This window comes from Xenopus tropicalis, chromosome 2 (assembly GCF_000004195.4).
Source record: "Xenopus tropicalis strain Nigerian chromosome 2, UCB_Xtro_10.0, whole genome shotgun sequence".
In the NCBI taxonomy this organism is placed as follows: domain Eukaryota; kingdom Metazoa; phylum Chordata; class Amphibia; order Anura; family Pipidae; genus Xenopus; species Xenopus tropicalis.
Window position 1 is genome coordinate 127,176,720 of NC_030678.2, and position 14,004 is coordinate 127,190,723.

At 38.1% G+C, this 14,004-nt stretch overlaps 1 protein-coding gene and 1 long non-coding RNA gene across 2 annotated transcripts in view; both read right to left on the minus strand.

The window, feature by feature from the left end:
• Positions 1-365: 365 nt before the first annotated feature.
• LOC116408875 lies at positions 366-2,907 on the minus strand. The gene is made up of 2 exons (XR_004221359.1): positions 2,819-2,907; positions 366-1,488 (listed from the first exon to the last, which is right to left on the minus strand). It is a non-coding gene; the product is annotated as an uncharacterized LOC116408875 (long non-coding RNA).
• A 2,532-nt stretch (positions 2,908-5,439) lies between these two features.
• Positions 5,440-14,004, minus strand: part of pibf1 (progesterone immunomodulatory binding factor 1) — a gene marked incomplete at its 3' end in the record, with an annotated part of 81,852 nt that continues 73,287 nt past the window's right edge. Inside the window, 3 exon segments of the mRNA NM_001142161.1 lie at positions 5,440-5,576; positions 6,136-6,309; positions 9,943-10,027. Of these exon segments, the coding sequence (NP_001135633.1) occupies positions 5,523-5,576; positions 6,136-6,309; positions 9,943-10,027 (313 nt within the window).

Here is a 14,004-nt window from a genome sequence, read left to right on the forward strand (position 1 = left end):
CCTAACAATGGCAATACCAAACTGGAGAGCTCAGCACAAAAAAAGTTAGACTGCTGAAATATAAAATAAGGATGACTGCAAGAGTATTAGTGTATTAATACCTACATATAGTTATCTGTCAGGTGAAGTAGCCCTTAGCAGTACTGCCCTGTTGGCCTTTACAACCTGTCCACACATCTATCTTTTAAAAATTGTCATGCCCTGTGTAGCAAGCAGTCACTGCCTGATTCCTGGAAATACGGATATGAGAACAAGTCTGTCATCCTTGTGACCTGCTGGAAGAAATCACTACGCCCAATAATAGGTGAGGTTCTAACATGCAGTCTCATTGTATTCTGTCATTTTATAAAGATGGGAAGCAAAGCCACAGGGTTCACTTTATTAATGGAAGGGCTTGGTGTGTCCATGTAAGTCTAGCAGCTGACCCACAAACATGACAAATCTGGGCAGCTCCTATGCATTCTGAGCTTTCACTATAACTGAGCCGTGAGTTAGCCAATACTTCAATCCGTTCACGGATGATTAAACACGACAGGGATTTTGAGAACAAGTTTCCTAATCAACCAAACGGGATCCTTATGATGTCTGTACTCAAAACAGTGGTCATTTGTGACCGAATTGCCTAGCAAACTTGTCAAATCCTCAAGCAATAGTTTGTGCAGTCTCCGCAGGTTACAGTGCATCTGTTGTGCAATAGAACTTTTCCACTGTTGTCCATAATCAGCATCTGTGGTCGTCACCTGACAGGAAGTGTCAGTAACCTATTTCCCATTGCTAGCATTACCTGATTTCTCTACCCACTAGCCAGCAATAAACAAAAGTGCAGTTTGGCCATCCAAATGCCATCTCATCTGACATTTTTTGCCCATTTTGCCCAGTGTATGTAGATTGTAAATGTATTATGTCACCAAAAGTATCTGGGCAGGTGCCTGTCCAACATGTCATTGTAATACCAAGGTAGTTAATGTGAAGTTGGTCCTCCCTTGCTACAGCAGCCTCTGCTTTTGTGGGAAGGGTAAAAGGTTAATCAATGTGAGATTGTGAGTTACCTGGCACCTTGCAATCTGGCTCATAGGAAGACATAAAGTGTTACAGGATTGCGTGCATCTGTTCTTGGCTTGCCATGGCCTATTATAAGTGATTCACCTCATGGGTTAAACCTTGGCAGCAGCTACTACAAGAATAGTCCAGCACAGATATTTTAGGATGATACTTGGATGTGTTGATAAACCTTGTAAAATGAGACCCAAGGATTGCTTTATATTATTTATATTCTTCTGTTTGCTGATGCATAATATCTACCGAATCTTTTCTTTAAAGATTATCATTCTTTCTGTGAGTCAGCGTGACATCTTAAAATGAAAGCGTTTGTCTGTGGCGAGATTAAATAATCCAGTATAAATACAGCCTTGCACCATGGTAGTCAGATTAAAGGATCTCTATTGCTTACTTGCTGCTATTGCTGTTGAGCTTCTCTGGGATAAAATGCTGTAAAACAGATCATTTACAAACAGTCACCAAGCTTGCTTATTGTACATCTCTATAGCTGGCCTAAGCACCACTGCATCTCTTCTGCTGGATCACGAGCAAGTCACTTATTGATGCTGGTGAATCCCTGGAGCTACTCCCTAAACATGGTGATAGTTCCACAGGGCAGAAGACTTACACCACAGGAATCATTATAAGCAACTGAAGATAGTGAGGGATAATCCACCCCTCTTGTTTTCACTAATAGTATCTAGAATTTTCTGAAATATGGCAGTAATTCTTTAACTGATTTGCTTTTTCTTTGTAAAAAGGAAGCAGCACCTTTATGGTAACTAAGCAGCATAAATCCATGCTGACTAGCATTTTTTTCAATATTTTAAAGGTCTGCTTCCTCTATAGTTGTTATAGGAATACTGTCACAGGAAAACATTTTTTCCCAAAACACAGTTAATAGAGCTTCTCCAGCAGAATCCTGTATTGAATCTGTTTTTTAAAAGCACAAACTTTCACATGGGGCTAGCTATATTCTTCATTTCCCAGGGTGCCACAGCCATGTGACCTGTGCTCTGATAAAGTTCAGTCACACTTTACTGCTGAGCTGCAAGTTGAAGTGATATCAACCCCCCCCCTTTCCCCCCAGCAGCCAATCAGCAGAACAATGGGAAGGTAACAAGATAGCAGCTCCCAGTAGATAGCAGAATAGCACTCAATAGTAAGAAATTCAAAGAAATAAAAAGTACACCGTAAAAATCATGACAGAATCCCTTTAAAGTATCCCCTCTCCTGGATGGGGTGACAGTTGGTACATCACATTATAGAAAGATCTGTTATGTAGAAAACCCCAGGTCCGAACCAGTGAATAGTTCCAGATGTAGGGGTGCTAGCTTTTACATCAGCATCAGTTCCAAGGGGAAACTAATATGTAAGCCAGATAAGATGGATTCATTTTTAGAATACTTTGCTATTTTCAGTTACTGGTGTTAGTATTTCTATACTGGCAGTGCTCAATCATTCAGTTGTCTCATCATTATGAGTATTAGTGGAATGGGTTACTGTCATTAGTGCTGTATTTTTAGGGTATTTTTTGTACATATTGTAAATTGATGTGCAATAACCCAATACCACCAATTAACAGGCAGAATTTACGTGTAACATTTTTAAAAAGAAACGTATTGGTTGCTATGGGTTACTGTTATTGGGCAAACTTCTTTTTTTACATATGGTAATTAAGGTCCTACCTTTCCCAGAGTGAATAATGTCACATTTATAGGAAAATTATACCCCAAAATTGAATACTTAAGCTAAAAAGTGGCTTATTAAAGAAACTTACCAATCTGGGTATATGTTATCTTTATATACATCCTTTCCCTTGAGCCACCATTCAGTGATGGGCTGTGTGCTCCCTCAGAGATCACATGACAGGAAATAATGCAGCTCTAACTGTAACAGGAAGTAGTGTGGGAGTAAAAGGGGGACTTTGTCCATTAATTGATTGATGTGACCTAGCATGTATGTGTGCCTTTGGTTTGTTTGTGTGCACCGTGAAATGTATGAGCCAGGGACGGGCTTTACCACTTAAAATGGCAATTTTTTATTTAGAAAGGAATATTTTTTTTATAAAAAAGTTTATTTAGATGAAACAGGGTTCACATGTGGTCTGTTTTATGCAATATACTTTTATAGAGACCTACACTCTTCAGAGTTATAGTTTTTCTTTAAGCACCCCATAGTGTGGTAAATTGCCTAGTACCCTTATTAATACGTGTTCCAGCAGCCAATGCAACAATCGAACAGCTAAGCCAACCCAGATCACACGATCAAAAACACAACTGCACTTTTACAGTGTGTTTAAAAAAAAAAACAAACAAAAAAAAACATATTTGGTGTGAATTTCTGGAATTCCATCATTGGAGTTTGACTGGATGCTTGACTTTGAATAACTCATCCAACTAGTTTACAGCATGTCTAGTTTAGAGAAATTCTATCCTTAGGATGGTTGATCCCCTGAAAGCATCTGTAAATGTGTCTGTACATAAGGTGTCAGCTAACGTGAAATGTTACCGAGGCAGATACAATTTGTATTTACTGACCTGTTAGTCTTGTTGTGTCAGGCTTATTGGCTTTGCCCTTTTCTAAATCAAAAGGAAAAAGCAGCATCACAGATTCAACATGTCTGTGTTTCTATTTGATCTAGGATGCATGTTTACAGGCAACACATAGCGTAGTGTTAAAGGATTAGAATAATATAATGGTCTAAGCATTGTGTTGCAGAAGGTTGTTATATGCATTTATTGTTAGTCTGCTTCAATAGCAACTGTCTCTGCACTCTGAACCTTCAAATGTTCTATATGGCTCTAAGGGCTTTCTAGATTCACTCAAGATCTAGATTTTGTAAATCCCTCGATATGAGACCCAATGTCAATTTAAAAAAGTAAGAAGGAGGAAAGTGTTTTTATTTTTTAAATGCAGGCCTGATGTGGCCCTCCAAATGATTTTAATATCCCCCAGTCTGCTCTTGTGCTCCACAAATGACATTATCATTTTAATATAACCTGGCACTGGAACATTCTGTATGAGAATGTATTGTCCTACTACATATAATAATAATATAAGTTGGACAGCACTGTGCTAATGGAAAAGAGCATAGAATGCAAGCCTTCCCCTGTGTACCCTGCGGGATAATGCAAGAACTACTTCAAAACTGGAAACATGTATGACAAATATGTACTGATGGGTTGGTAGATGGATAGATAATTTCAGTGTCCTTAAGATTTGAATACAAATTTCCTACACAAGACAATGGTTATGCTGTACTTCTGCACTCAAAGGCATTAAGGGTGAAGACATACAGAGCTATTTAGTAGCAGCTACTTGTCACAGCTACTAAACTCTAGAAAAATACCCTGCCACAGACAATACTGAGAATTGCCTCTGCTAAAACACACGTAGAGACAATTATCAGTAAATGATCAGCATTGTCTCTTTTAGTAGCCGTGACAAGTAGCTGCTACTAGTAGCTCCGTGTGTCTTCACCCTTAGACAGCACCATGGTGCATAGTTGCTAAATGATAAATACAATGATTATCATGGGCCTAGTTGGGTTAAAGACCATCTTTAGATATTTCCTCACTCAGATATTTTACCAGTATAAATCTGTATTTCTAAAGATTGGTTAGTTGGCCTCATGTCACAGAGCTATTGGCCATGGATACACCCACCATGGGATTTTATGGGCACTCTCTCACCATTATGTGAGTCCTGACAAGATATCTTCTGGTACAGGCAACTGCTTTGGGCTGATGCACAATTAACTTAGATCTGTTTCACAATTCATTTTTTTTGCTCAAAAAACCCCTCAAATTTGAGATATGGTTCAAAAACTTGAATGCCTGGTATTTATTAAGTGCAAAAGACTCAAAAACTTGAATGTATAAATTTGCCATCCAAAAGCTTACGAGTTCCTATAGAAGTCAATATGAGTTGTCCTAGGCAAAGTTAAGCCATATTTTCAAACTAGAATTTTTTGAATTTGTAAAGTTTAAAAACTTTTTTTTTTATTAGAACAAGTTTTCCTTATTAATAAATAAGCAAGCATTTATATGAGAGTTTGTTTGATTTTGAAAACCAAACTCGAATTTACAAACTCTAAAGTTGATAAATACGCCCATATGGAAATATAGAAATACTGATTAGCACGTGTGTGTGTCCTTAGGCCCAGATGGGCAATATAACTAATGCATACATTAAAGATGCCCAAACCAATTTATGTACCAATTATTGCATAATGTTGCAAAACTTCATGAAATTCTTTGGGACTGTATAAAAAAATAAATAAAAAAGAAGTTTTCACTCACACTGTAGAAAGCTAAATATATTGTTTTAAAGGAATTGCAAAAACAATGAATAAAATGTCAGCAAATGACAACAAAAATAAAAGAAAATTAAATATATTCTAAAAACAATAAACAAGTATAACCCGCAACAATTAACCAAGATCTTCCTGAGGACAGTGTATTTTTGTCATGGCTTTCCTTTCATGTTGTCTTCTGCTTTAATCTTCTGTACCATTCTGGGCTTTCTTTTTTTGTCTGTCAAAATGGGAAAGACGTTCAAATAACCCAGGTTAATCCCTCATGCCAAAATTTCAAATATGAAAATGTTACCGTTTGCTTTCATCTCAACAATCAAATGTCAAAGGGAGCTTTCAGGTTAAATCAGGAATCCATGTTTAAATGACTAGACGATATCAGTTGTAGCTGTCAGAAAGGTTAAAACTTTACTTTCATAAGGCTGCTATATGTGGCAATATGTACAACAGCCCTAGGGCTGTCACACAGGGTGTAACAGAGCTGGTACTGGGGCTGTCACCTCTATGCCATTCAAGTGCATGGGAGGTAGCATTGGTAGCTCTGGGCACTTCTCTGCTAGCTGAACAACAATGGAGGAGGTTGATCCCTGTTACACCAGCCTTTTGCATACAGACAGCCTTGTGTGAATGAACTGCAGAATTTAGCTTCTCATTATGCTTATTTCACAGAATTAAATAGCAACTGGATCAGGAGAACCGGAATGCCAAGCACTGATGAAACACTGCATGTAGCAGCCCTAACACAATGCAAATAGAGGAGTTAAAAAAGAAATACTTACAAACAGTGTTGGTTTAGGGATAAATATATTGTCTTCAATATTGGGCTGTAACGCATGTTCTGTAGGCTTTGAATTTGTCTTCATATTTCTTATATGCTCTGTAGGAATGGACACAGATCTACCTTGCCCTCTGCTACGTAAGCCAAGTAAAGCCTGCTTCATCTGCGCCAGTTCCTGTAAATAGGAGGAGAGGTCACTGTCAGATTAATCACAGTTGCATAAAAATTATTTAATTAGCACTTAAATCTAACCTCTTGACTACCACTGTATTTGCATTATTTGCATCTGTTAAATTGTCAAAGGGTAACTTAACCTTTGTTACATGCTATAGAAGGGCCAGCATGGGGCAGCGATTAGAATTGGAACTAGAGTAGATATGTAAAATATACTTTTACTGAAAGACTAAAACGTTTTTTTTTTTTTTAAAGAGCAGTTGTGCATTTGCTATACAGCACTGAGGAATAGGTTGGCACTTTATGAATACATGTTAATAATAAAGTCTTGCTGTATGAAAAAAGAGAAAATCCCTGGTAATTTGTCCCCCGAGAGAGACTGCTGGCAGACCAGCTGCTGGGAGCACAGAATGCAATATGAGCAGTGTGAGTTTATCTTATGTACCAAGCACCTGACAATATGGTGTTATAATAACATATAGATCTGCATGCTTACAACAAGCCACTGTTATTCATATTTGTACATTGCCTTCATTCAGTAAGCACCTTGTTGTAGGGGAAGGCACAGCAAGCATGCCCTTGTTATTTAATATTAACTATTAGCACAGTTTAGCCATGTGTAGTGGCATGTTAAAAGAGCTCAAGTGCAGAGCAGCTGTTTAGAAAGTGCATAGCTGATGCCAGTATGCAGCTTCAAGTTGTAAACTCTGCAGTCGTGTTGCCAAGGGTATACATAGACTGAATTTCTTGATGAAAATAGCACAGACAGCTATATTAGTATCTACATGCTCCACCATTACAGATTAAATCAGGCAATGTTTTGACATTAACAAGTGGTGTGTGTACATGTGCCTCGATACCAAAAAAAAATAAATAAAAAAAAAATGCTTCTATGCATCTAGTCCAACAATTACCAACTAGAGATGGTTATGGATCTCCAATGTATTATTTTTTGTTTACAAGGTTTGCTACAATGTTTAGGACTCTGAGCACTGGACTGGCGGCAGAGGGCTTTAGGTTTTAGGTTTTGAGGGCCCCTTCGGCCCTGCCTTGTTGCTGAAATGCCCTTCAGGGCAGGTTTGCAGCATAAGGAAAGCTAACTGCTTCGTGCAGCCGCTCAGGGCTCAGTCGCACTAGACTATACCACAGTACAAGAAGGGGTTGTCAGCAGTATGAGCCCCTCATGAAAACTTGATCTTGAGGTAACCTCTTTGTTAATTTATTTGACACCCCAACTTTACACAGGGTGGAAGGAGGAAAGGTTGTAATTTCTGTGACCTCTTGGTTAAGCAGGAGTAGGCAAGAAGCAATATGGCAGCTTGAGCATGGACTTTATTGTAAATTTACTCAACTTTGGTAAAATAAATACCAGAATGGCTAGCCAGAGAATACACTGTGGCTGACTAGGTGCTTTACTTCTTAATGTGAAACGCAGAGATGAAAACTCACTTAAGTTGGGCAGAAACTAAGGTACATAATTATTATACTGTGTAAAACGAAATTTGCCAAAAAACTGTGTAAAATAAATGATGATTTATCAAGGTGTGTTTTATTTTACTGCAGCCGAATACCAGATTTGATAAGTCTAAGAAAAAAAAATTTACGCCATTTTTTATGCTGCAAAGTCTGGTGATGTGTGCCAAATTTAGTTCCTGTGTTTAACACTGCATAATAAATCCGTCCCTAAATGTTAGGAGGGTTAAACCCCAAAATGTATCTTTATGTTTATATAATGCTATTTATTCAGCATAGAAATTAAATTCACAAGTGGATGATTCCAAAACACAAGCTGAACCATTGGTGCTTGTCATCTTGTTCCTTTGCCATCTAGTACAAAACCACTGCATGCACATACTGGTCATGATTTAGAAAAACAGTAATACATTCTCTATTAACTATAAAGCCCTGCAGAGCTATTACAGTCAGCAGCAACAAAACTTGAGTGCTAAGATGTTAATTAAAATAAAATAAAGTTATGCAGATTACAAAGAAAACCAATAGTAGGAATAAACTGATGAGTGAAAAAAAGAAGAAAATAGTGGCCTAGAAAACTGCAGACATGCAAATTGTTTCTTGTTTTTGTAAATTTCATCATCATAGCCAACCAGAGCAGAAACAGTCCCATTTCATAATATGGTTTATTTACTATTACACACTCAGTAACTACTGTTTAGATTTTAGGTCAATGTCAATATAACTTTGTGCACAACACAGTGGTTAAAGGGAAATGTCAACCAATTAATTATAGAATTCTGTGGTCTGGCTTGTCATCACGCTTGAGAGACAGTCATACAGTTGAAAAGCTTTATATCAGCAGAACAACACTGATAATAAGAGACTTACTGCCTAAGGCAGTGATCCCCATCCAGTGGCTCGGGGGCAACATGTTGCTCTCCAACCCCTTGGATGTTGCTCTCAGTGCCCCCAAACCAGGTAGTTATTTTTGAATTCCTGACTTGGTGGCAAGTTTTGGTTTAATAAAAACAAGATTTATTACCAAATAAAGCCCCCTGTAAGCTGATAGTGTGCATAGAGGCTACCTAATAGCCAATCTTAGCCCTTATTTGGCTCCTCCATGAACTTTTATGATGCTTGTGTTGCTCTCCAAGTCTTTTTACATTTGACTGTGGCTCATGAGTAAGAAAGGTTGGGGACCCCTGGCCTAAGGGAAAGATTACACAGGGCAGATTGTCAGCCTGTGGATAAGCGCAAGCTGACAATCTGCCCCTACACTTGTTCTACAAATATTCTAACAGATATCGGCTGCATGTGCCTGCCCCTGGGAAGAATCAGTGCTTTTGGGTGCAGGCACACGCAGCCCATATCTGTCAACAAACTCCAAGTCTTGTGTTAGTTGGCGAATATCGGCTACGTGTACTTTCACCAGGGCGGGTTCAACACTTCCGGGTGCAGTGTTGATTTTTTTAAGCATACGGGCAGATTGTCAGCTTACCCTTATCCGTACACACCAATACCTGTGTTAGAGTGTAAGCTCCTGGGGCAGGGGAAGTGAATGACTGAAAATTCTCTAAGGCATTTTAAAGCAGAACTAAACCCTAAAAATAAATATGGCTAAAAATGCCATATTTTATATTCTGTACTTACTGTACCAGCTTAAAGTTTCAGCATGTCAATAGCAGTGGGGTTGTTTCTAACTGAAATTAGCCTCAATGATAAACAAAGGAAACAACCCCGCTATGCTTTCCCTTCGGAATACAGAGCAGCAGTGATAGTTATCTGGCCGGCTGTGAAAGGATTCCGTACACAGATTCAGGAGGGAGAGGAGATGAACAGTGAATTCATCTGCACAGTACAACATTTCTAATTGAAGTACATTGCAAATAGGCTTCTTTTTAGGTTTACAAGTAGTACATGGATTCATGCAGTGTAGTTACCATTAAGTACAAGGTAATGTTTTATTAGCTTAAAATTACTTTCTATAATTCCGAGCTTTCTGGGTATTGGGTTTCTGGATAAGGATCACATACCTGTAATAAAATCTCTGATAATCTAGCCAGTTTATCCGTTGGAGAAGAGCTCTCACAGATTTATACATGGACCATAATTCAGTCCAATTCAGAACAGATTACAGATAGCTAATGAGTTATCAAAGTGAAGAAAATGGCTGCTTTACCTCTTGATGACTTAATAATTTTTCCATGTCTGCTGCCATTTGGTTTTTGACCCGAAGAACCGAAGTCTTTTCTTTATTGAGGTTACTGAAAGAATAAAGTGTTAAATGTTAATGCCCTCTGAACTCTCTGCAAAAGGACAAATACAAAAATAAATATTGTTTAATGTTGACAGAATGTTTGGCAGAATTTCAGGTAAAAAACCCAACAGCAATGCAAAAGAATTACTGTAGCACCATTAGGGGGTATAAAAGGGGCTGCCATTTCTGGGAGATGCATTAAGTGGTAATTAACTTATTTGTTGGTTATAGTATGTCTCTAACAGTGATTAGTCTCAAGCAACAGAACTTTCTGAATAATCTTGAAAAAATGTCACCACTGAACTGAGTGGCTTCTTCATTTCTAGAATGTACTATTATTAGCAACTTTTCAATTATTTGCCTTCCTCTTCTGCAACTGTACAGCATGTAATTTAGAAAAAAAAACAAAAAACAGTTGCCACCTGGTGTTGATGAACTGCTAGAAACACTGGAAGAGGCACATATTTTAGACCATTTCAATAGTCTGACGCATTTACATTTGCAAGGGATTTTGCATCAGAGTAACTACACAGGTGTCAGGGATCCTGGCCGGATGCTTTGTGACAATGATGCTAAAGAACAGCGACCATACAAAAATATGCAGGAATAAAAATAAAACAACCTGCTGCGAAAATGCTTATTGTTATACAAATTACTTGTTTGAAAAGATGTTTTAAATTGTAGCATTGCCAGCTTAGTCTATGCTTATATTAGTAAATGCACTGTGCAAGCAACAGATTTTACAGTACAAATAGAAGCACTATTTTAAGATTTCTCTTTCACATCTTAAATGCAGTTATCATTTAGATCAATGGATTTCTCTCACTGCTTCAATGGGGAACCCATATCACAAACAGGAGACTGTTCTGTAAAAGGTCATTTCTTGCAGAGTTTGTGTTTGGCAAAAGTAATCATTACAGGACAAAGAGTCTGCGAAGAGGGATGGCTCAGCAGAAATATCCCCTTGCAGAGTTGGACCAAGGAGTTCTGGCACCTAATGTTATAGTGACAAACTGTGCCCAGCCTCCTATATGTGTTTAGTTAGCTTCCCTTGGGAGCTTGCTGTGGATCACCAAACCTTAATGGCAGTGGTACACGGGTTTCCACTCAAGGCAACTTCGGGCGACTGCGGGAAATCGCAGCGACGCATATGCCACCCCACCAGCAATTTACATTCTAGCCGGTGGGATGGCATTGCGGGGAGATTAGTTGCCCGCAACAACAAAGATTTGTCGCAGCGCAACTAATCTGCCCGTGTACCACTGCCCTAAGGGTGAAGACACACTGAGCTACTAGGAGCAGCTACTTTTTTACAGCTACTAAAAACCAGAAAATACCTTGCTATAGAAAATACTGAGAATTGCCTCTGCTTAAACACACATAGAGACAATTATCAATAAATAATCAGCATTGTTTATTTTTGTAGCCATGACAAGTAACTTCTAGTTGTAGCTCAGTGTGTTCTTACCCTAAGGCTGTTAATAAGAAAACACTTTTAATAAGCCCAGTAGGATTGATTTGCCATCAATATGGATCTATGCAGTGTTATTACCAACAAGTACAAGGTATTTATTTCTTATTACCTGTAATTTATATAGCCCTGGAACAGTTATCCCAAAACCTATTATCCAGAAAGTTCGAAATTACGCTGCCATCTCCCATAGAATCCTATTTGAATCAAATAATTAATATTTAAATTATTTTTTAATAGACTTAAGGTATTGAGATCCAAATTATGGAAAAATCCCCTATCTGGAAAACCTCAGATTATGAGCATTCTGGATAACAGTTCCCATACCTGTAATTAAAAATAAAGTAGAGCTATTGGCTTCTATAAAAATTGCATTATCGTATTACAAAACATTCTGATTATCTCTAAAGTTTTATGGACATTTGTAAGTACGACAATGTGTTTGTTCCAACAATACTAAAATTGCATTCTTCCTGTCACCGGACTACATGCAGTTCTTAATAAAACAATTTGCATCTGAAAAACTGATTTCTATTCTATAGAGACGAAAGTCAAAGCTAATGGACATGTGACTTGATCAGACTCAAGCTGAAAGTTGAAACTCAGTCAGAATTACATGATGTGTATGACTGACATTCTGATCAGACAAGTTAGACTGACTAATCTTAGCCTGACAGCTTGGCTTAGCATTGCACTGACGAGTTCTAACACAATCTCTCTTACAATCATTAAAATATCATAAATGGGATCCCTAATATACTGTAGATTATTGCTTTTTTTTTTTAAATAATCTTCCATGTCCAGGACCTCATATATTTTATGCATTCCTGATGGCGATAGAAGTTTAGGTCCTTTCTGTTAGTGCTGCCTTTATGTTTTGTTTTATGATGGCTGTTCTTAGTCCTAGTTATTTTTTTGTTCCCTATAAAATGACTAAAAAAGGATCCTTTACCCTTAAATGTTCAAATCACATTCCTAAAAATTTAATCAACTTTTGGTTCTGTGAAAGTAGCTATTTCTGTCATCGTAGTCCCTCCTATGTACTGACCCATGGTTGCCACCTACTGGACAGTTCAAGGGTCGATATCTGACCATAATGGCCTCACCATCCACAGTATATTTAACATATACACATGTGCTGTATCTTGGAGGCATATTTGGAATGCACATGGTTTCTAGCCATGTAGCTGAAACAGATATACAGTATATCATTATTTTTCTCTTAATACAAATGCTTTTATAACCATATCTTTAGTCAATAATGTTTCAGGCAGACCCAGGAGTAGCAGTTTTTCCCTCATTTGAATTAGTGCTGAATGGATTTGGCTGGCCTTGTAATTGCACGTTTAATTCCATTATTAGTGCCACATCTGACCAATGTGTCTCCACCTGGAATCACTTCACTTAAAGAACAAATATATAACATTTACTCCAAAAAATATGTACTTTTTTGGAGCATTTTCATTCCATAAAACTGCTCCTTATGGCAATGGAACCCACAGCGATTGCCGTGGGCAGTCTCTCTTTTGTGTGACAAAGTATCCAGAAATACCTTTAAATACAGAAGAATAAGGATTGCTGCATGCAAAACTCTGATCTGGCGGTATCATGTGAAAATAGAGAAAAATGTGGTTTGCCCATTCTTCTTCATTTAAAGGCATTTTTCAGATGTCTGTGGGAGAGGTATACTCTTGCGTGCAACAAAGAGATAATGCCTTTGCCCTTAAAGTTAATCTTGTTTCACTGCTAGAGCTTAAAAGGGAACCACGCAGCAACCAATACACTCCCATGCTTTGAGTCACTGACAGATATCGACTGCTCTAATTGGCTGATTCCAGCATGAGTTGGCAGTTTGCAGTACAAAAGTGACAGGCAGCATGAATGAATGATTTGCAGTAGTAAAAAGTGTTGGATTAGGGAAGCACACTAATAAATAATTTCTAAACCAATAGGTAATTAACCTAATACATCCTATTTTCAAACACTACAGTGGCTTTTTGTGATCTTTAAATACATTACTCTGCAATGTTCAGTTGCATTAGTACTAAGGATCTTTGTTTTTTTTATTCATAATTATTTTATATGTCCTCCACTCCACTAAATAATTATTTATGATCAACCTCACAATGGCAGCTAAAGCCAAACAGCTCTCACTCCCTGCTGCTACAGCGACCCGGGCTTCAACTGGGGTTTTCCTGATTGATTGTTCCCAATAGCAACCACTGCCCTCTGTTGGGTATATACTGTATATCAGTGATCCCCAACCAGTGGATCGGGGGCAAAAGGTTGCTCCCCAACCCCTTGGATGTTGCTCTCAGTGCCCCCAAACCAGGTAGTTATTTTTGAATTCCTGACTTGGGGGCAAGTTTTGGTTGAATAAAAACAAGATTTACTACCAAATAAGGCCCCCTGTAAGCTGATCGTGTGCATAGAGACTGCCTAATAGCCAATCTTAGCCCTTATTTGGCACCTTAATGAACTTTTATGGTGTTTGTGTTGCTCTCCAAGTCTTT